The sequence below is a fragment of the Aethalodelphis obliquidens genome, unplaced genomic scaffold (assembly GCF_003676395.1).
Source record: "Aethalodelphis obliquidens isolate GAN/ISIS:26980383/991018 unplaced genomic scaffold, ASM367639v1 scaffold13, whole genome shotgun sequence".
NCBI lineage: Eukaryota > Metazoa > Chordata > Mammalia > Artiodactyla > Delphinidae > Aethalodelphis > Aethalodelphis obliquidens.
In genome coordinates, this window is record NW_020837957.1 from 4,748,535 (window position 1) to 4,773,142 (window position 24,608).

The window sequence follows — 24,608 nt, forward strand, 5'->3', positions numbered from 1 at the left end:
TTGACTCTCCCCAAACTTAGCTACTAATAGTCAACTAAGAGTTGACCAGAAACCTTACTGATAACATAAACAGTTGATTGACATATTTTGTATGTTATATGTATTATATACTGTATTCTTACAATAAAGTAAGCTAGAGAAAAGAATATGTTATTAAGAAAATCATAAGGAAGAGAAAATATATTTATAATACTGTACTGTATTTCTTGATACTGTAAATTAATGTCTGTTTACAAGATTAATCATCTCTTACTACTGATATCAAAAATGAAAAGATCATGTGAAAAAGAAATTCATGTTTATTTACAGGTGTCACAATTCATGCATTGATAGGGAAGAAGCAGCAATATGATTGCTTTATAATAGCCTAGCCTATACACTAATGAATGAATCATTATAAAATTTTTATGGCATACAATATTGCAGTCATATTCATAATACAGCATTGGAAACTCTGTTACATTTTTTCAAAAACCACTTACCTGTGATGATAGGCTGATACGCAGTTTCTCTGATTAGGAAAAACAGGCGTACTATATGGTAATGTAATTCTTTGAAAGCAAAGTTATAGAACAGTAAGAAAGTAACACATCATTAATTTTATATTAAATATCACTCACTTTATGCCTATGTAAGGATAGACAAGTATCTACTAACATCTACAAATATTTTATGCATTTATGACATACCTAAGTTTTTCTTAATTTTTTTATATCTCTAGGCTATATCTCTATGCAGTTCATCTGTGAGTTTTTTCAAATTGTCGCAAATCTCCTAAAATTTTTCCAATATATTTATTGAAAATAATCCACCTATAAGTGGACCTGCACAGTTCAAACCCATGTTGTTCAAGGGTCAACTGTACCTGAAGTACACGTTTTCTCTAGTGATTCTCAAAAGTTTCACAAACTACTTTTTCTTTTATACTTAAAAATATATATATATTTATTGGACTCCTACTGTTTGCCAAGCACTGGGCCAAAAGCTTTGTATGTGCTACCTCATTTAATCCCCTATACAACCTTGTGTGGTACATATGATTATTTTTCCGATTTTTGTAGACAGGTGACTGAGGCTTAGCTAGGTTAGGTGATGCATCCAGGGCCACGCAGCTATGAGAGGGAGAGGTGGGATTTGAATCTGGGGTGGCCTGACTGCTTTCTTCCTAGTTTAGTCTTTTCTGCTGAAGTGGTGTGGGAACCCAGATCACAGGGTATATCTGAGAGATGCTATCCAGGTCTCATCATTATGGGAAAGAATAACCTTCCAATCTTACTCTCTCTCTCCATCTGTTAGGTACTCAGAATAACTTTGATTAAGTGAAACATAAAAATAACACCTCTGTGTTCAAGACATTTTGGGTAAAAACTAGACAGATTTTATGAATACATTGTTAAGCCTGGGGTTACTGGCTACATGTCATGGGCAAGAAGCTCATATCTTTCACTAAGTAGCGGTATGGTCAGGTAGCAAAGGGATGATGGAAACACTGAGATCAGTGATGGGTTGTGTTGTCAAATATATAATATACTAAGCACTGCGCTCCATACTTCATGTGCCTTACATCTTCAATCCTCAGCTTAACCTTGAGCAGTAACTATTAGAATTGTCCCCTTTACAGAGCTTATGTTACTTCCCCTTAGACATAAGGGAGCCAGAATTCTAACAGGTGTCCAAGACTTAACCAATCCTCCTTGCCTCTGGGATAAAGTAGTCCCCTCGAGATGAAAAGAGTCCATGAGGACAAGAAACTCATTGCAAAGGCAACTTTAGGAATGTGAAAATGAGGGCAGTATGGGAGCAAACACCACAGTCTAAGCTCAAAGAAAAGTTAGATAGTGCCAGATTGACAGAGAATGCCTAGGCTTTGCTATCTCCTGCAACTTATACTATCTCATGGACTCACTGATCTTGATTAGTTGGTTAATTCTTTTTCTTTTAATATAACAGCTTTATTGAGTATAATTCACATACCATACAATTCACCTTATTTAAAGTGTACAATTCAATGATTTTAGTATATTCAAAGAGTTGTGCAACCATCACCACAATATTAGCACGTTTTCTTCATGCCAGAAAGAAACCCCATCTTCATTAGCAGTTACTCCCCATCTCCCCCCAACCCTCCCAGCCCTAGGCATCCTCTGTGCATTTGCCTGCTCGGGACATTTTATATAAAAGGAATTATACAATTTGTGGTCTTTCATGACTAGCTTCTTTCACTTAGTGTAATGTTTTCAAGGTTCATCCATGGTGTAGCATGTATCAGTACTTCATTCCTTTTTATGGCTGACTAAAGTTCCATTATTGTATGAATATATCACATGTATCCATTCATTAGTTGATGGACATTTGGGTGGTTTCCATTTTGGGGGCTACCATGAATAATGCTCTACTAACATTCATGTACAAAATTATGTATAGACATAAGTTTTCATTTCGCTTGAGCATATATTGATACTTAGGAATAGAATTGCTAGGTCATATGGTAACTCAGTTTAAACTTTTGAGGAACTGCTATACTGCTTTTTTTAATTGAATTATAGTTGATTTACAATATTATGTTAGTTTCAGGTGTACAACATAATGATTCAATATTTTTTAGGTCATATTCCCTTTAAAGTTATTGCAAAATAATGGCTGTGTTTCCCAGTGCTGTACAATATATTTTTCTTCCTTATTTATTTTATAAATAATAGTTTGTATCTCCTAATCTCATACACCTATCTTGCCCCCCCACACACACTAGTAACCACTAGTTTGTTTTCTATATCTGTGAGTCTGTTTCTGTTTTGTTACATACATCTGTTTTATTTTTTAGATTCCACATATAAGTGATAACAGAGTATTTGTCTTTCTCTGTCTGACTTATTTCACTAAGCATAATACCCTCTAGGCCCATCCATGTTGTTACAAATGGCATAGTTTCATTCTTTTTTGTGTCTGAGTAATATTCCTTTATATATATATATATACCACATCTTCTTTGTCCATTCATCCGTTGATGGATACTTAGGTTGCTTCCATATCTTGGCTATTGTAAATAATGCTGTTATGAACATTGGGATGCATGTCTCTTTTTGAATTAGTGTTTTCATTTTCTTCCGATATATACTCAGCAGTGGAATTGATGGATCATATGGTAGTTCTATTTTTAGTTTTTTGAGGAACCTCCATACTATTCTCCATAGTGGCTGCACCAATTTTCAATCCCATCAACAGTGTACTAGGGTTTCCTTTTCTCCACATCCCTGCCAACATTTGTTATTTGCAGACTTTTTGATAATAACCATTCTGACACGTGTGAGGTGGTATCTCATTGTTTTGTTCTGTTTTGTTTTGGCCATGCCGCACATCTTGTGGGATCTTAGTTCCCCGACCAGGGACTGAACCCAGGCCCTTGGCAATGAGAGCACATAGTCCTAACAACTGGACCGCCAGGGCCCCTCTCATTGTTGTTTTAATTTGCATTTCTCTAATGATCAGCAATGTTGAGCATTTTTTCATGTGCCTGTTGGCTACCCCTAATTTCCTATTTAGTATCATAAAAATGTTCTCCTAATATTTTATAAGATTATTATATACCTCTTTTAAAAGCCATTAATGCATTAACAATTATATCTGTCTAAATTATTTACACGTGGTTTTTGAGGGACACATCTTCTTTATCAAGTGAGGAATACTTGCAGTAGTTATGAATACTGAAATTGTTCTCAGTACCCAAAAAGTCACTTTGGAAGTCTTAAGAATAGATTTATTAAAGAGCAAACTGTCAGAAATATCCATTGGAAAGAGTACAGGCTTTAGAATTTTATGTTTGAATTCCAGTTCTGAGGCTTATCATTTAGATGTCTTTTGTGGTACAAATATCTGAAAACCCAAGTGCAGTGACTTAAACAGACAAGGCCATAGTGGTAGGTAGTACGGAGCTAGCATGTTAATTCAATGATACCCCAAGGAACCAGGCTCTTTCCACTTTTCTCCTCTGCAGCCTTTAGTGTGTTGGCCTTAATCCTCAGATGCTACACATCCAGGCTTCTCATCCAAGTTTCAGGAAGGAAAGAGGTGAAGGGAAAAGGATATTCTCCCATGGAATTCCACTTGCATCTCATTGGCCAGAGTTGAGTTACATGTCTACTCTGTCAGGATGGCAACCTCAGAGAGGGGTGTTATGGGTGGAGTTCAGTACTGTCATCTAATAGTATCTGCCACAATTGCTAGCTGAGGGATCTTGGTAAATTTGTTTAGCTTTGCTAAGCCTCAGCCTCCTGAGAAATGAGTATAAGTAATACCATACTGAGTGTTATAAAACTTACAAGAAAGCTAATTATAAGAAAAGGCTCACAAATAGAAAATGCTTAGAAACTGACAAAAAGGTGATGTTAGAATATTAGAACATTAGGGTGAAACTCAAGGCTGGCTCTCTAGACTTGTTTGATTTGTTCCAAAATCAAAACCTGACTGATTTGGGAGACAAGATTAATGTAAAGCCATAAAAAATGATCACTTACAGGATATTATAAACAATAACTTTATTTACATTATTTTCAAGTAACAGTAATTTTGGACAGATGACTGTCTAGAAAGATTGTTAAATGTGCTCTAATAAGACTAATTTTCTAACTGTTGTACATATGTCAGTAGTAAAGTCACTCATTTATTCAAACTAGAAATGTGAACCCAACGTGGGCAAGAATTTTTGTTTGTTTTGTTCATTGCTATATTGCTTGAGCCCAGGATGAGGCCTGGCGCATAGTAAGCGCTCAATAAACACTCGTTGAGTGATTATTCTGATAACTAGAAATAAACATTTTCTGCATCCTCCCTTCACAATCTAGTTAACTAATAATACTACAAGGTCCTATATATTAAAAAAACTTTTCTTACTATCTTTTCTGAAACCAAGAGCAAATTATAGCCAAACTCAGGCAAACCTAACCCAAATTCTGACTTGATTGAGTCCAGATTAATGGAATTTTATCATTTTTTTAAAAACTTCATCATAGGTTATCATAAAAGATGTGAAGGGTTACCATAAAAACAAATGTTCTCCTCTAGCAAATTCAAAGAATGAGCTCCTATAAGCACAGACAAATTGGAAAAGAAAATAAACATCTGTTTGTCTTACAATTAATTAAAAATGCACCCACGAGTTGAGAAAAATTAGAGAAATCCGTTTTTCTAACTTATGGTTAAGAAGGCCTTTCCCCCTAGGAAAAAGGTGAGTTATAATGAATTTTGTGGTTGAAGTGGTATCAGATTTAAAAAGCCTTTTCTAGATCCTGGGTTCTCAGGGTATTTTCCACTTGGGCAGATAGGTAGAGATCAGCATTTGCAAGGTTTCACTTCCAACTCATGTGGTTCTGTTTTCCAGTAAAATCACATATAGAGAGAGGCATTTCACCTCAGCCCACCCACTTGTTTCCACAGTGGCAGAAAGATGGCATTCCCTCTATGGCAGCATAGGGGCCATCAGGGCCTCCGTCTGGTGTTGGATTGAAGTTGTAAAGTAGAGGAATTGTGTCTGTGTTGCTTCAAGAGTCTTCCTTCTCCCCAGAACCTTTGTGGTGACCCCACCAGCACAGCTGCATGTCCATTCACATACACTCCTCAACCCCTTTGTATTTTGCTATGTACCAGTGGGTGGTGATAGAAGAAAAGAAATGAATCTCTGCTAATAAATATCTACTTACTGTTGTCCCATTACGCTCAACAGCTTCATGTAAATACGTTCTTTCTTTACCTTGGATACTCTTGCAATGTCTGGCACAGTACCTTGTTGAATGAAAATAAATAACTTGTTGAATGAAAATAAGTGCATGATGGCCCTTCATTCTATTTTATTCAAGTCAATTTAACAAATATTTATTTAGTATTTCATGTCTTCTTGGAACTATGTTAAATGCTAGAAAAATTTTTAAAATACGCAACATGTCGGTGCATGACAAGTTTATAAACTGTTTAGAACAGCACCAATGGTAGAATTTTCAGGTACTATGAAAGACCAATAGGGTCTTTTAATTTTTTGTTTTTGGTTTTTTGTTTTAGATATTGTATTATTCTTATTATGTAACTGCTACACTTCCACTTTTTATTTATTTATTTATTTATTTATTTATTTATTTATTTATCTTTTGGCTGTATTGGGTCTTCGTTTCTGTGCGAGGGCTTTCTCCAGCTGTGGCGAGCGGGGGCCACTCTTCATTGTGGTGCGCGGGCCTCTTACAGTCGTGGCCTCTCCCGTTCCGGAGCACAGGCTCCAGACGTGCAGGCTCAGTAGTTGTGGCTCACATTCCTAGTTGCTCCGCGACATGTGGGATCTTCCCAGACCAGGGCTCGAACCCGTGTTCCCTGCATTGGCAGGCAGATTCTTAACCACTGCGCCACCAGGGAAGCCCAGGGTCTTTTAGTTTTAATGAGACCCCTAAAAACAACTGCCTACTCTTCCAGTTCATAAGGCCTGCTTGTTTTTGCCACATCTTCCTCTCCATATGCATATTCATTATAACCAGAGTTCTTAGATATAATTCCAAATATATTTGAGGCTGTGATGTTATATTTCTACTGAGTTCAATAACCAGTTCATATGTTAAAATCCATCTCCTCACCAATTCTGCACCAGTGCTTGGAGAGCTAATTGTGGCTGGGGACAAACACAAACTTACTGACTGATATTACTTTATATTCATGACCACTCACCTCACCTGGACCCAGGTAGCCACCCAGTAGTCCTACTACACTTCACTGGTCAAGTCACTCCCCCACTAACCGGGTAATTATTTCATTACTCTTTCTTTCATCTCTGGTCTCTAACATCTTCTCCCCTTCCTCACTCTATTGATGACCTGCTTTCTATTTCACTGAGAAAATAGGAGTAATGAGAAATACCACAGCCTCCCTCATCTGCTGACACACTGACATCTGTACCCACATACTTGGTCTTCCCTTCTAGTACTGTGGATGAACTACCATTGCCCTGATGCCAGCTCTCCACTGTGTACTAGATCTTACCCTGCCTGCCTACTAGAGGACATCGCTCCAACAATACTCCTTTCTTCTGTATCATCGCCTTTTCTATCTTTACTGGATCTCCTCATCAGCTTTCAAAGATGCTGTAGCATCTGCTCTCTTGAAAATACAACCCTCCCTTGGTCCTTGCCTTCCACTAATCTATTTCTCTGCTCCTTCTATGGCAAACTCCTCAAAAGAGTTGTTTGTACTTTCTGCCTCTACTTCCTCTCTTTTCATCGTCTCTTTAATCTAGTCAAGTTTTTGCCCTTCACCTCCAGGTCTTAGCAGTGTCACTAATGACTTCCCCATTGCCAGATGCAATGGTTTATTCTCAGTCCCCACCCTCCTTATCAGGAGGATTTACCATCAGGAACATTTAACTTAGCTTTTTACTTCCTTCTTTTGGCTTCCAGGACAGCACTCCATTTTGGTTCTCCTCCTACCTTCCTGGATGCTTTTTCTCAGTCTCTTTTGCCAGTTCCCCTTTATTCCAGTAAAGTAATGGTGACCCAGAGCTCTATCCTAGGACCTCTTATTATCTCTATCTACATTCATTACCTAAAAGATCTCACCCAAATTTATGGTGTAAAACTCCCTAATCTATATCTCCAGTCTAGATATCTCTCCTGCAATGCAGCCATCATTTATCTAACATCTTACTCAGTATTTCCTCTTAGATGTCCAAAATGTATTTTCAAGCTAACACTTTCAAAACCAAATACCCAGTTTCCTTTCCCCAGACTCGCATTCCCTATCTCAGTAAGTGGTAACACCATCCTTTGCAGTATTCAGGTTAAAATCATTGGAGTCCTCCTGGATTCCTCTCTAACATGCCCCCTCATTCAACTGATCAGCAAAACCTACTGGATCTGTCTTTAAAAAACTGACTTCTCACTGCCTGATCCAAGCCATATCATCTCTCACCTGCATTAGTAAACTGGTGCTCTACCCTTCACCTTTGCCCTGCTACACAGTCTATTATGCACAAGTAGTCAGAGTAATCCTTTTCACATGCACATCAGATGTCACTCCTCTGCTCAAAATCTCCCATTTCACTCAGAGATCAAAGGCAGTCCTTCCATGGCCTTATGTGACCTTACAATGCCTTCTAAATCTCCCACTCCTCTAGGACTCTCTGATATCATCTCATCCCTTTCCATCCCTCAGTCTACCAAGCCTCAATGACCTCCTTACTGTTCTTGAACAGGACAGGCAAGGTCCTGCCTCAGGGCCTTTGCATATCACCTAGAATGCTCCAAAGAGCCACAAGACCTGATTCTTTACTGCTCTAGTGTTACCTTCTCAGATGCTCAGATCTTCCCAATCTCCCTAAAAAAAAAAAAAAAAAAAAAAAAAAAAAAAAAAAAAAAACCCACATCTACTCCTAGCATTTCCTAACCTCCTTCTTTTCTCTTCTGAATGTTTATCACCACAAGACATATTATATATGCATTTGTTTCCACCAGAATGTGTGCTCCACAAAGGTTGGGACTTTACCTGCTTTGTTCACTGTGGTAGCCCCAGTGACTAAAGTAGCGCTTGGAACATAGTGGGTGTTAAATATTTTTTGAATGAATGATTAAATTAAAAAGTACTGTTCACCATTATCACCACAAATCAGCAGTGTTTATTAAAAATCTATTAACTACAACTAGGATTAGGTGCAATGGAAACTTCAGAAAAATATAAATCATGCTGACTCCTTCAACAAATAATCTGTTATGTATTAGTTAGCACAAGAAAAAAAGAAATAGAAGTAAGAAATTTAAAAAACTTTGTAACAGGGCTTCCCTGGTGGCGCAGTGGTTGAGAGTCCTCCTGCCGATGCAGGGGACACGGGTTCATGCCCCGGTCCGAGAGGATCCCACGTTCTGCGGAGAGGCTGGGCCCATGAGCCATGGCCGCTGAGCCTGCGCATCCAGAGCCTGTGCTCCGCAAAGGGAGAGGCCACAGCAGTGAGAGGCCTGCGGACCGCAAAAAAAAAAAAAAAGAAAAGAAACAAACAGAAAAAAACTTTGTAACATACAGTTGTATGCAAAAATTGTCCTAAAGTATATAGTCAGTCATTACAATTAGATTCTTCATCTAAAATAGTGCTTTGTGGTCTAGGTGCTGATATGAGGGGTAGACTTTAAAAGAAGAATTAAATTGCCTAGTAACTATGGTTAATGTCGGTTTGAGAATACATTTCCATTTTGACTTGTGGTCTCAATACGTGTGATAAAAGAATTAGCCACAAACCAATTAACAACATGTATGTGGTTTTCTCTAACTGGAAAATATTCAAAGATGCCCTACTTACTACTTACACATAGTTGCCATTCTCTTATTTTCACATTTGAATACTTATTTACCATGAAGTTAGCATTCCTTATTACAAAGCCCTTGCATGGAACCCCTGTGCAATGCTCCTTCTCAGAGGGAGCTCATTTAATTCAAGCCATGTCCACAGCTGCCCTTCCCAAAGAGGTACAGTAGGCATAGTACCCAGGGCTAGCCATACTTTCAGGAGTCTACAGGATGTTTAATTGCATTTAAAATCACAGGAAAAAATGAACCATTAGGTCAAAGAAAATGGTTTAATATGTGATATTAATATAGTTGCTTTTATATCAGCAGTTGTGAAACATAATCTATATGAATATGTGTGTGTGTGTGTGTGTGTGTGTATATATATATATATATATATATAAACATAAACATACCTACACACATATAAACTTTTTTATGTTAATGGGAGAAGGGGTCTATGAAGGCAAAAGTGCTTAGGGCCCATGAAAGTCATACTGTGGCCCTGGATGGTCTTGACTTTGTTTTAAAAAATTCTAAAAGTGAAACCAATTCTGATTCATTTTTAAGTAAAAGGTTGCCTTCTGAAAGCTAGCTAAAAAGATAGCATCAAAAAAATTGAGGAATAATTAATTCAAACCAACATAACTGGTGATCATAATCTTTTTTTTAAGTTTAGAGACAGAAGAAGAGCAAGAGTATCTCACTTCAAGTTATGTTAACATCTCCACTGATTCATTGCAAGGTGGCAAGAAGTATTTGGTTTGGGTCCAAGCTTCAAATGTACTGGGCACGGAGAAGTCAAAACAAGTGCAAATTCACCTGGACGACATAGGTAAAGAAAAAGAAATTCTGTAATGGCTTTACGAATAAACAACTAATTTGTTCTGACCTAATCAAATGAAGTTGAGATTTGAAAAGAGTTTCCCTAAAGTTCCTGAAGATCATGATACAGACAAAAAGAATTACCCATAAGTCACTGCCTGAGACAAGCCAAAGATAAGTAAGGCTGCCATTGTGTTGTATATTCTTCCAGTCTTATTTCTACATGAGGTATGTCTTTTCACAATATTTACTGAGAACTTCTTATGTTTAACCATTGTTCTAAGGGCTAGGGAGAATGAGATAGACAAGGAAGATACTTCCTGTCCTAAACATCTTGCAATCTACCAGGGAAGAGGGAAAGAAATAAGGATTATAATAAAGTGTGATGAGTCTTATGTTGTGAGAAGTACAGCATACTAAAGCATTCTACTGTATATGCTATTTTGGAAGTTATGTTTTTGTTTGATTTTGTTTGAAAAGTTCTACAAAAAACAGAAAATTGTGGAGAATTATGTAGACATCTCTATGTACACCAGCCAGATTCAACAAAAGTTAACATTTTTTGCTTCAGGTATTTTAGAACTTGCCTTTAAAAAAATAACAATATAGAATATATATTTCTATTAATTTAATCTATAATCTTTTTTTAATTAATATCTTTAATTAGTCCCTTATTATTGTTCTCAATTTTTCACCATCATAAACTGCACTGCCATGGACAACCTTTTGGCTGAATTTTTGCATAGTAGTTGTTTTTTTCCTTAAGATAACTTCCAAAAAGTGATTGCCCTTGAGCCTTTTACAACTATATCGTAGTCCTAAAGCCAGAGTACAGCCAAAGAGCACCAAGTGTGAATCACCTTCTCTCTGGAGATTCTAGTGCCAATTATTCCTGTTTTTGTTATTAAAGATGATTTCAGTAGCTAACATTTATGGCACACTTTCTTCAGTGCTAACTGCTTTTACATACATTATCTTATTTAACCCTCACAACAGTCCTATTCTGTAGAAGAGATTATAATTTACACATGAGGAAACCAAGGCTAGGTGGCATTAGAAGTTGAGTTTGCAGAGCTAGGAAGCCTCTAGTTCTAGTATCCTCAACTCCTATCCTCAGTCTTTATTTAAAGCACACTGCAATGTGTCTGACAACTTTCCTGCTGATTAATGTTCTAGGGGATGTGACACCTCTTGGGGCACAACACGGGTATCCTTTGGGGACTACTGGGGTCTTTTATTGGAACTAATATCTCAACGTCTCAACTAAACTGAACTATCTCAACTAATAAGATTGGTCTAAAAATCTGTCCTTATGCTATGAATATTGGCTTTGAAAACAAACACTGCTGACTATGGTGGTGAATAGTAACTCCATTGTACTGTATATTCTTGGACTTATAGTTCTCCACATTTTTGTAAGTTTACATTTTGAGGTAGGATATAGCCATAACATGCCCTTATCTTAAAACAGGTTCCCCTCAATGGATTAATGATGTTTAAAGGCTATTGTGTTCAGTATCATTTTGGCAGTATCATTTTTAGGAACTAGATTATTACTATTAGTCTTACTGCTATTATTACCATTGTTATCTTATTATGATCTTAGTGTCATTGCATCCGTTTATTGAACACCTATAGTGTTCCAGACAATTAACATGCAAATCACATTTAATTCTGAAAACAATCATGCATGGTAAATGGTGCCCATTTTACAGACGAAGAAAGAGATAAAATAATTTGCTCAAAGCACATAGCTAGGAAGGAGGAGAGCCAGATGTCATCTCAGACTTGCCGACTTGCTGTAGTTAACCAGCACCCCACCTCCCATAAAGGGAAAATCTCATCTGGCTGTCACCTCCAAATCTGCTTTTCACACTGAACCAGGGAGCCTCTTGTTTAGAGTTACTCCACCTCCTTCTCTTCCTCCTTTCTCAGTATCCCAAAATGCACTCTTAGAAACTCAGGTTGAAAAGCACAGGTTGACAGTGTAGGAGGCTACTCCCAACAGAGCCCCTAGGTTATTAACGGATGAACTATATTCATTTGTGGCCCTTTAAGAATGAGACATTGCAAGTTAGATATATGAACTGTTCTATGAAACTGAAGACAGGGAACTCTCCTGGGAGCAATTTCCACATAACGGCTATGGGATTGGTCTTTAATTAAGTTAGGAAGATATGCTGAAAGGCAGGGCTGAATTAAGAGTGCAGTAACACTGCCAAAATGACATGTGAGAGGAATGCTTAAACTTCTCTTATAGAGAAATAAGTTTCAATATGGAAAATGCAGTGCCTTCCGGCTGCCATCTTGAACATTAGTTCTCCCCACTGAATAATTATAAGTAAATACATGCTGTTCGAAAGACACCAAAGAACTACAATATGGTTCTTTATTTCAATATAAGTGGAAACTAAAGATATGGCATCTACGATGGAATTGACGGTTTTTTTAAAAAATGTAAGATCTAATGGGAATGTATGAAACCAAAGCAATAAGAGCAAAAATTCAACATTCTGAGTCTTCTGTAACAAACTAATGTTCAAGTACATATTACATAACATGTTTTTATTTGAAAAATATAAGCTCATTCAAACCTAAACCGTCAGATCTCTATTGCACCGATCTGCTCTGTGCTAAGACTCTATCTTAAACTCAACTTACGTTTCTCATAGGACTAAGCAGACTTTTGCTTCCTCCCCAGAATATCTCTTTCTGCAAAAGGGTCTCGGAATGCTTGTGCTGTTACGTCTGTGGCAGGTCACACTCAGAGGTGGGAGACAGGAGGGGGTAGGTAATTTGTAGCCTTGAGGGTGCTTAAATGGTCCCAAGTGGTTTCAGAGCCCCGGAGATCCACTTCCCTGACTCTAGAAATCTCTGAATTCTGATTCTCATTACAAGAAGCTTAAACTAGCAAAAGGAAACCACCTATGGAATTCAGATGATAAAACTTCAGTATGGTAAGCTCTTTAATTAGATTAATCCTGCTACTACTACTTATGTTCTATACTGGGTTTAGCCCAAGGATTTTATTTTAGGTCAGTGCTACTAGAAAGCAAATCTTTAATTTTTATATTTTTCTACAAATCATATATCTGTGCACATAATTTTAGATAATATTATTCACTGAAAATAAAACAAATTTCCCAAAGAATACTTTATAAACTTAGAATAAACAAAAAGGAAACTAAGTCATAGAGAATATTAAGCTGTAATAATGGCCTCTAAAAACACACATACAGGTTCTTGAGTTCTTTGTTAAGTAATACATCTAACAAAGTTATAGGTTTTCACTGTTCTACTATGCATATAGGAGAAATGGGAAATGCCCATGATTTTATTCTGTTCAGACAGAATAAATTTGCAAGAATTTACACAGTTTAGAAATACAGAGCTTCCAGTTACACCATTACACCTACTACAAAAAATAACTAGTAAGATAACCAATCAGAATGTCAGTTTCCTTTTGAAAATCATAATCACAGAACACAGCAATAATTTGTAAAGTCTAAGAGTCTTGTGAGACTCCTTGTTCAAATCATACTTTCAAGTACAGATTTATTTTAATAGATAACAAGAGTTAGCAATAAAAATATTCATACAAGTTTCCCTATGACACAAGAGAATAAAAATATTATTGTGAACGATCTTGATTTTACATCTTACCAAATTAGATTCTCTGAACTAAATTTAGGATGCAAAACATCATTTCTCCCTAAACAGATGCAGGAAAGAAGAGATATCTTCTTTACCTCCTTTTTACATTCTTTTGTTAATAGGCCAGGCTTCAGAATTTCATTAGTTCAGAATACAGGGGAGTGAGTATGAGGTGGGGAAGGACAAGACAGAGCTCCATTTAACAGAAATGGAGAATGGGTGGAACAGAATTTTACTTAAGAACAGCAGTTTTCTCCTACATAATAGATTAGAAAACAAGAAAAGTTTCATGTTAATTAGATCATGAGATTTTTTTTTTTTTGGTACTTTGAGTTTTAACATTCTAAATATTGATGAAAAAATATTGATTTCTCCCTAGGCAAGTTTTAAGCTGCTGGATTTCTGTTTTTGTTTTTCTTTAGTGATACCTTCTGCATCCATTATTTCCAGGACTGAGGATATAAATACTACAGTGCCCAAAACCATAATCCACTGGAATAGTCAAACATCAATTGAAAAGGTTTCCTGTGAAATGAGATACAAGGCGACAACAAACCAAACTTGGAACGTAAGCTCACTTTCACTATTCTTTTGCATGTAAGTGAGTGAAAGAAAAGCCAGCCAATAGTCAGTGACCACAGTGGATGTATAATGATCTATTTTACATGTTTTTATCTGACTGTTCATGTAATATTCAAACCACTCTACTTTTAAGAATGATGCTTCCAAATAGAGAGGTGTTTCCTGAAAAGGTCTCTTGCCTTTTGTAAACTGCTAAACAGACAAATTCCAACTAGGACGGATTCATCTCTTTAGCTCCTTGTAATTCACGGTCTCTTAGGGTGAAATTTATATCAGTGATTATGAATATAAAATGTAAGTATTCTATGTTGAAATTTAACAGCCACCCAGGGAAATAAAATCTGTTCAAAGAACTTCAGATTTATGGGTGTCTCTTTTTAAATGAAAAATGTGCAATCCAAAATGTAAAATTTGTTACTATATTAGTCTTAGATGAGCATAAGGTAAAAAGTGAATGTCTAGGCAAACTAATCACCCTTAAATACCAATGGTAAGTTAGTAAGCGTCTTAGGAGAGGCATAGGTACAAGGTTCATTAATAAAATCGCATCACATGACAGCACCTGTGAACATTATAATAAAAACTCACTAATTTGAACTACAGGGTAACACTAGCCTGGCTGAAGAAAAAGTACCAATTTTAGTGTATTTGAAAACAAATGCCATTTTATTATTTTTAAGTACAATAAACTGGCATTTAGTCAAAATAATTAAGGAATGGAGTTTATGGCTTTGCTTAATTAATAGTTATGTGTCACGTATGAATTTACCAGTTTTCAGAGAGTTAAGTGAAATGATATGTATTTATTCTCTGGTGATTAACATGGCTCCAAAGTTTTCATCATTCTGAACATGAACGATATTGGCTTTGCTGTAGAACAATATGTTTAAAGAGTGTCAAGAAAATGAGGGTAAAACTATACTGATTTCATGACATACTCTAAAGACTGCTCTTTAAAAAGAAATCCCGGATGCCAAGTTGTTTATTTACCCTTGTTAATGTACATGAGAAATGCGATCTTTTAGTTGTTTAGATTACACTTGGATGTAAGTCCATGTTCTGCAACATTTGGTCAGTAACCAAATGAAGAGCCTGCTGGACTCGTTGACTAAATAACTGCAGCACTTGTGTGCACAGCAACCCCATGCTTGAAGCCTAGGACGAGCAAGATTAAAAACTTCACAGCCAATCTTTTGCATATGTGGAATTTAGGTAAATTTGAAAACAACCCAAATGAAACTCTCATCCTAGATTCTGAGTGGATAAGGCTTTACTCTAATAAGACACCTGGGTAGTGTCAGGGTCATAGGATGATACTGAGAAGACGAAATTTCTTTATTTGGCATAATAAGCTATAAGAATGTTTAGAAAATAGAAAGGAGTTACAGTATCAGTATGCCTGAATAGATTTTCAGAAACCAACTGTTTTCTTGTTGAAATTCTTGTTCTCTGCTCCCCTTGGTGGTGCTACATATGCCACTGTGAGACTTGGTTAACTCAGAGGTAAATCCGAGTTCCCTTTTCAAAACCTTCTCTTTATCAGAAGCAGGCAAATGGAGGAGCTGAAAGAATATTTGCTACCTCGTTTCATCTTCATCACAATCTTTTATGATAGGTAGTATCAGCTCCATCATCGAAATGAGGACACAGGGCTTGAAAAGAGCTTAAGCCAGGTTCTCCAAGCTTACAGAGTTAGTAACTTAATGCCTCTTACAGACCGTACATCACTTTGGGCACCCCCAAAATGTTGGGAAAATGAAGGAACCAGTTTCAATTCAATATGTGTATCCTATCCCTTTTACCATGATTCCTCCAAATGTAATTACTCACACAGATGACCCAAGTCCAGTTGGTAACAGCCAGAATGATGCTTTGTTTTTTACATTTGTTACCCATCAGTTTTATCTGGATCATGCATAAAATGTTGTCTTTACCTCCTTGTAAGGAGACAGGAAGCGAGAGTCATGAAGAGTGGGCAGACACAAAGGACTACCGATTTGTTCTTCCACCTCAGCTCTGCCTGCATCAGATAACTGATGGAAGGAAGCTCTTCACTTCAAAGTGGCAGACAGCTATGCACAAAGCCTTGTGGCTAAGCACATAGGCTCTGGAGTTCAAAGCCTGGCTCTACCACTTTCTGGTTGTGCAGCCTTGGCCAAGTTCCCTAGCTTCTCTGGGCCTCATTATTACCACACCTAAAAGAGGGATAAGATAAGCACCTACCTCATATGGTTTGGGGGATGATCAAATGATGGAAGAAGCTAGTCCAGAGCCTGGAATAGAGTTAATGTTCAGTAAATGCTGGCTGTTACTGCCTCTTCATCTTAACCTCCAGGAGAGCCATGCAGCAGGTGTGGTCGAGCCAAGGATGCCCACCTGAAAATCAAAATCAGTGCATTGAGGGTGTTTTCAGCTGTTTTTAGCTAAGCTGCATATAAGTTACGAGGTATCAGCCAGTCCTTCAGGTGAACCTTCAAGGCTGACACCATGGGGAGAATACCTACTTGTTGGTTATCTTCACGGACTGTCTCCCTACCTCCCTGGCATCCTTGCCCACTTCCGTGTACCTTATCTCAGGAACATTTACCATGTTGTTTGTATTTACCATTTTACACGTGTATTTTCCCATCCTTTAACTATGAGTCCCTGGAAGACAGGACTGTTCCATAAGCATTTTTGTATTTCCATTGATATTTATAATGTCTGGTTCACACAGATAATATTTTGACACATTAGCTATTAGTATTATTATTATTTGCCTTTAATGGTGCCAACAGCGGTGATAGTAAAGTAGGGAAATCCTGACTAGAAGTTCAACTGAATGGATTAACATTGACTCGAGTCTCTGATTAAGCTAGACCAGGGTATTGGCAAACTTTTTATTCAAGGGCCAAATAGTAAACAATTTAGGCTTTGCAGGCCATAAGATCTCTGTCCCAACTATTCAACTCTGCATTTGTAGCATAAAAGTAGCCATAGGCAATATGTAAATGAATGGACATTGTTGTGTTCCAGTAAAATTTTACTTTTGGACACTGAAATTTGAATTTTATATCATTTCCATGCATCATTGAAATAGTCTTCTTTGGATTTTCTTTCAACAATATAAAAAATGTAAAAACTCTTCTTAGCTCATGGGCTGCACAAAACCAAGCATTCACTTTTTTCCTGGAATGGCTAATAGAACAGCAGGCAGATAGCCAAGGTTCAAATCCTTGGCCTTTGCATTTCAAAAGTATAAATGCTAGTATAGGACAGAAGACTTGTAAGAAAATGTGATTAGTCATGACTGGCTCTCTCAATCCCCATCCCCCTTCCCTCTCACATCAAAGACTAGATAAAGATTTCTGAGCAGAGAGAGGGGAAATGGGTGAGGGGAAGAGGTTGGTAAGGGGGAAGAACAAAAAGAGTTTAGACTTGGGTGGTTACTGAGCAGGACCCCTCATCTGGGCCATGCCCCAGGTTGGAAGTCAGAGGAAGTTGGGATTATAGAACTCTGAATAGGTTGAGATTCTCCCCTTCACCCAAGGATGCTCCCAGAAATTTAGGTGTAACCCTAAGAAAAGATGTACCTCAAAATGATGGAGATTAAGTTTCCAGGCCTCACGCCTTCAGAATTGAGGCTCTAAAAAGAAAGCAGCTGCTATAAAAATAAAGTTATATTTCTGGCCCTTGAGGTCATACCCTCTGCATAGGAACACAGTTAGGTCCAGCTCTCTCAATGACTATTGTAGCCTCTGAAAGTATCATTTTGAAGGTACCATCTTCAGCTTGCAAGGCCCTAAGCAGGCACCTGGTTGGCCTCTTAGTAGAAGCAACTGTTAACAGTTCCATAAAATTCTTCTTTCTATTTTAGAACTCTGGCTGTACTTTAGGGTATTTCTCTTCTTAGAGGACTTATCTATAAACATAATGGCAAGAGACATATTGGAGAACAGCAACTCCCCTCCAAAAGAAGCTCATATGAAGCAGGGTGCATATGGAAGTCAAACTTCTGGCACTAATAAAAACTCTCCTGGCACAGGAGATCAGCTCGGTGCTCTGTGACCACCTAGAGGGGTTGGATAGGGAGGGTGGGAGGGAGGGAGATGCAAGAGGGAAGAGATATGGGAACATATGTATATGTATAACTGATTGACTTTGTTATAAAGCAGAAACTAACACACCATTGTAAAGCAATTATACTCCAATAAAGATGTTAAAAAAAAAAATTTCTCCTGGATCCCAGTAGCCTCTAGGGGCCTTCAGTCATATTTAGAAGAGCAGAAAATTTCAAGGGCCGTGGGTAGAAATGTGGCTTACGGAAACTCTGAATGATATCTTTCAGGAAACGTGATATCCCAAAACAGATATGTTTATGATTTTTACATTTTCAATGCATTGCAAGTTTTAAAGATTTATGTTAAGACTGGGTTTTAACATTAGAATCTCTAAATGACGTGTATACCTTGTTGTGTGTGTGTGTTTTAATCGTGATAGTTTTAACTTTCTCTTTCATGGTGACTGTTCTCTCCCAGTTGCTGAATAAATGCATTTCTAGACATTTTTTTTTTTTTTTTTTGCGGTACGCGGGCCTCTCACTGTTGTGGCCTCTCCCATTGTGGAGCACAGGCTCTGGACGCGCAGGCTCAGCGGCCATGGCTCACGGGCCCAGCCACTCCGCGGCATGTGGGATCTTCCCGGACCGGGGCACGAACCCGTGTCCTCTGCATTGGCAGGCGGACTCTCAACCACTGCGCCACCAGGGAAGCCCTAGACGTTTTTTATGTTTACGTTTCAATTGTGCTTCACTTTTTTCAGTAGATCCACTATTACGACACACTAAGGTGCTGCGTAAATGCCTTGGTTTTTCTCTCCCATCTGAACCAGCTTGTCTGGGGGTCCTTTTTCATTATATTTTATAGCAGGTTGTAGTCCCAGAAAAATGATTTTTAAGTTTATCCCTCAGCTATTTTCTTGCTTATCTTCCATTGGATTTTCACGTTTCAACAGTCTTAAATGTTTTGTTTTGTTTTCTCATATATATATATGAGAAAGGATATATATATCCTTGTAGAATGCATAGATCTGCAATAAGGACCAATTTAACAGCTTAGTTTGTAGGTAATTTTTTCCAAAAGTCATCATTCACAAGTGAAATTATTTCATCATTCAGGAAGAATTATTGATCTAAATATGCAACTGCAGAGAAAGAGAGAGAGAGAGAGGAGGGAAGACTGAATTCAAACAATTGCTATTATGTCCCCCTTTCTCCCACCCTATTAAAATCAGCTGTTCCAAAATTAAAACTATATTACATTTTGGAATTTCTTGATATTTAAAAGCTTGAAAGAGTTGTCAAACACTAAGCAACATGTATTTCACTTTTAAGGTTAAATAACACGTATTTGATTATCTTTGGCCATCTTTTATACAAAGTAGCCTATTCCTCTCTGTTTTCCCAGGGTCCTGGAACAAAATAAGTGTCCCATACATTTCTGCTAAATGGAATAATTGTTTTAAAAGCACGGTGCATCATATCTTTATGGTATTTCACTATGGTTATTCATCCATTTTAGGTTAAAGAATTTGACACCAATTTTACATACGCGCAACAGTCAGAATTCTACTTGCAGCCAAACACTAAGTACGTATTTCAAGTAAGATGTCAAGAAAAAGCTAAAAGGTACTGGCAGCCCTGGAGTTCACCCTTTTTTCATAAAACTCCTGAAATAGGTGAGTGTATTTATATATTTAATCTCTTAGGCTTCTCTTTTGACTTCTGTCTCTTTTCTAAGTATATATTTGTTTCTCCTTAATTTCTATCAAAATCGACAAAACTATTCTAGGGCAGGTGATAACATTTAAATTGTCATTTTCCTTTGATTTTGTTAAGGCTGACTACAATTTATGTAATGGTTCTCAAACATTTCAGAGCATAAAAACCACCTGGGGGTGCTTGTTTAGTAGGCATGGGATTACGTAATTCTCTTCTCAATAAAATCTAGCTGAGCTATTATCTTTAGGTATTTTCCTGCTCTTAATATTATTCGTTTAATTTTCTAGTCATTTACACATCGTTCAATAAAATCTTAGCCAAATAGACTCAATTGTAAGCAAATAATAAAATAAATCTATAGTAATTTTCATAATACTCCATAGTGGCCCCATTATCCTGAAGATGTCTCCCTACTGTAGGTAGCTTATACACTAGATTAAAACTTTTTTTCAGAACTGAAGTACTTAATTGTAATCACAGCATTGTTAATATCATTCTTACTATAATACAACATCTTGGAATTGTGTTTTATGTTTTCAAAACACTTTGACATACATTATAAATATTGATGGACACCAAATAAGCAGAAGGTGCCAAGAGCCAGACAAGCTAAGAAGTTCTTTTGGTGCCCCCTACTGCCAAAATCTCAGAAACACATTATTAAGGGAATCATTTACAATACAGGTTATCAGTTCTCTTTTTTTAAAGTGATTTTTTAGTTTAAGGTATTCTGTTTTAAGTTGATATTGTTAAAATTCTTAGGACTTTAGATGCCATTTTAGAATAGTCAGAATTTAGTTGATAATCTATTTTAATGAAACCTAAAATTGTTTAGCAAGATTATTCAAATTGATAATTAACATTTACTTACCACTTACAACGTACCACTATATAGAAGCTTGTTTGACCTTCACATTAGTCATATTTGGAGTGTAATTGGCATCATTTTACAAATGAGGAAACGGAAGCATGATTTGCTTCAAGCATGATTCGCTTTAACAGCAGTTAAAGAACACGAGTTTTCTTACTCACCACCAGCCCTCAGTAATCTCATCAATTTCTTTCTTTAACCAATTACAGTTGACCCTTTAACAACATGGGTTTGAACTCTGCGGATTCACTTATACACAGATTTTTGTCAATAAATGCTACAGTACTACACAGTCTGTGGTTGGTTGAATCCACGGGTGCAAAACTGGGATGCAGTGGAACCAAGAATACTGAAGGCCAACTATAAATTATACGGGGATTTTTGGCTGTGTGGAGGGTCAGCACCCCAACCTCTGTGTTGTTCAAGGGTCAACTATACATCAAAGTGGAGGAACAGCTTACTAAAATATCCTACAGGTTAAGTACAGTCAGCTCTCCATATTCATGGGTTCCACATCCACAGATTCAACCAACCACAGATAGAAAATATTTGGGGAAAAAAAGCCTGGAAAGTTCCAAAAGCAAAGCTTGAATTTGCCTCACACCAGCAACTATTTCCATAGCATGTACATTGTATTTACAACTATTTACATAGCATTTACATTGTATTGGGCATTATAAATAATCTAGAGATGATTTAAAGTATACGGAAGGATGTGCATAGGTTATGGGAACATACTACTCCATTTTAATTAAGGGACTCGAGCTTCCTCGGAGTTTTGTATCCGCGGTGGGGGGGGGGGCGGTCCTGGAACTAATCCCCCATAGATACCAAGGGACTACTGTATAGGACCACAAATGTTCTCCTTTAAAAGTAAAGGCCGTAAACCTCACATAGAAGGAACAGGAATATCAGCTACCCCGCAACAATTCTAAATGTAAAGTCTTTGTTTCCTAAGGGGGAGAAAACCACTTAAGAGGCAAAAATGCCAGTTAAAATGAAATATCCCTGAAAACTTGCATCTATCCATGTTTAACATGTTAGCTAAGAGGAACCATAAACTATTGTCTTGGTACAAATTCCTGTCTAAGACACATTAAAGAAGAAACAGGGAAAGTGTGTTAGGGAAAGTGCTAGTATTAAATCTTTTCAAAAATTTATCTCTTTTTATCTATTTGTAAAAGCAATGTAAGTCTGTTGTAATATGCAACCTAGAAATAAGTGTTGTTTACATTTTAATGGATTTAATACTAGTTTTTTCCTATGCACATATTTTTAAATGGTTGATGCTGTGGTATATGTACTGTTTTATATCCTGATTTTCTTACTTAATCTACTTTGTTGAATTTAAAAACCTATTAATGGGTGCATTCCAGTTTATGGATGTAGTATAATTTAATCATTTCTCTATTTAAACAATATCTAGGTTATTGCATGTTTTCCGTTATCAATAAACTTCTTTGAATAGCTTTGTATATGAACTCTCCTTACGTCTTTAGGTCTTTTTGGATCAAGAGTTAAGCACATTTTAAGATGTTTGATGCAAGTTGCCAAACTGTTTTTCAGTAAATCTTTAATATCAATTTCTTTTTAAAAAGGTATCCATGAAAAGACAGTAATTCATTTAAGTTGTTCATGAAGTATTCATGTATCCTCTACCATGCACCAGACACTTGCTAGGTACTTGCAGAACCTCAGTGAGCAAAGGAGACAAAGATCCCTTAATTCTAGAGAAGACAGTCAATACAAAAGTATAATAAAAAGTATATAACATTATAAATATAGAAATCAAGCAGTAAGAATCAAACCTCACAACTGAAGTTTGAATTGTTTCATAACCAACTTGTTTAATAATGGGGTTTTTTTGGCTAAACTTTCCCAGTCATTAAGGTTTATTTATTTATGAAGAAACACAGCCCAGGCAATACTTCACCCTCCATGCAGGAATTTCCTGGTTTTGTTCTCTAAAATTCTCATATGTGTATCACTAAACTGATTCATCCTGAAACAATGTGTTTCCAAAATTACGCCCAGATGGCACAGCAGGACAAATCATGAAGTAGGTACGGCTTTTCCTGCAGGCCCCTAGCATTCTTCTGTACCACTTTCCCTCTGGACAGCGCCTTTCCTTGGTCTTTAAAAACCTGGTCTCCAAAAGAAACCAAAGGAACTCAATTATAATAAGGGTTAAATGACGTATTATCTTTTCCTTCCTTAGAGTATTTAGACTTCAATGGAAAACAAAGCCTTACACAGTAGTCCCTCCTTAACAGTTGGGAGACATATTCCAACCCCCCCAGTGGATGCCTGAAACCACGGATAGTATTGAACGTTATATACGTTATGTTTTTTTTCCAGTACATACACACTTATGATAAAGTTTAATTTCTAAATTAGGCACAGCAAGAGATTAACAACAATAGCTAGTAATAAAATAGAACAACTATAACAATATACTATAGTAAAAGTTATGTGAACGTAGTCTCTTTCAAAATATCTTGTGGAAATTTAATGCCTTTTGCATCTTAACTAAGCACTTATCACACTCTATAGCTGTAACTTTTACAGTTTCAGGTATGACAGCAAAACTAGCACAAATTTCTTTTTCCCTCTTCACAATTTCAAGGATAGAAGATTCATTCTTACCGTACAAGTTAGCAACCTCAGCATAGGATTATTTTTCCTTCCTTAATAAGTTGAGAACTTACATCTTTTCACTTAAAGGAAGCACTTTATGGCTTCTCTTTGGCATATCCAAGTTGCCAGCATCACTGCACTTGTACTTTGGCCCATTATTACGTAAAATATGGGTCACTTGAACACAAGCACCATGATAACCAAGACGGTGTTCTGATAACCAAGATAGCTACTAAGTGACTAACAGGCCAGATCCGTGGATGATTCCCATCTGGGGTGGGACAGAGCTAGACAACGTGAGATTTCATCACACTACTCAGAATGGTATGCAATTTAAAACTTAAGAATTGTTTATTTCTGGAATTTTCCATTTAATATTTTGGGGCCCAGCTGACCAAGGTAACAACCCAAGGAAAGCAGAACGTTGGATAAGGGGGGACTCCTGTACTAAAAAAGAAAAAAAAAATCAACCTTAGTTGATTACTTCCTCTTGGGCTTTAACAATCACATAGGAGAAATTTCTCTAGATTAGAGACTCACATTTTTCTACACTGGTATAATAACAAGAGGCTAATTCGGTGACTGAATCCAGGTGACTTCAGAATAATAAATAATATAGCTAACATTTACTGGATGCTTATCGTGTGTTGGGCACTGTGATAAGGAGTTTACTCATCACTGCAGCCCTATAAAACTGTTACTCCAACTGTGCAGATGAAGAGATGAGGCTCAGGGAGGTTAAGCAGTTGCCTGAACATTATAGAGCTGGTAAACGGTAGGGCCAGGGCATAGCTCAGGCTGTAGGATTCCAGCACTCATCCTGTAGCTCTACTGGTCTCCTTCCTAAGAGACCTAGAAGGGTCCCATGTCAACCTTCCCTGGGCCACCTAACCATATTCTCCTCTACACATTAGCTAATATGCCAACATAACTTCATTTAATGTAATGCTTACTATGAAATGCAAATGAATGAGAGAAGAG

The 24,608-nt window shown here is 37.1% G+C and overlaps 1 protein-coding gene across 1 annotated transcript in view; it reads left to right on the forward strand.

Moving 5' to 3' along the window:
• IL23R (interleukin 23 receptor) overlaps positions 1 to 24,608 on the forward strand; it is a 55,683-nt gene that overhangs the window by 12,168 nt on the left and 18,907 nt on the right. Inside the window, exons 5-7 of the mRNA XM_027114021.1 lie at positions 9,975 to 10,135; positions 14,202 to 14,347; positions 19,920 to 20,076. Coding sequence (XP_026969822.1) covers positions 9,975 to 10,135; positions 14,202 to 14,347; positions 19,920 to 20,076 — 464 coding nt within the window. The remainder of the gene's footprint in view (positions 1 to 9,974; positions 10,136 to 14,201; positions 14,348 to 19,919; positions 20,077 to 24,608) is intronic.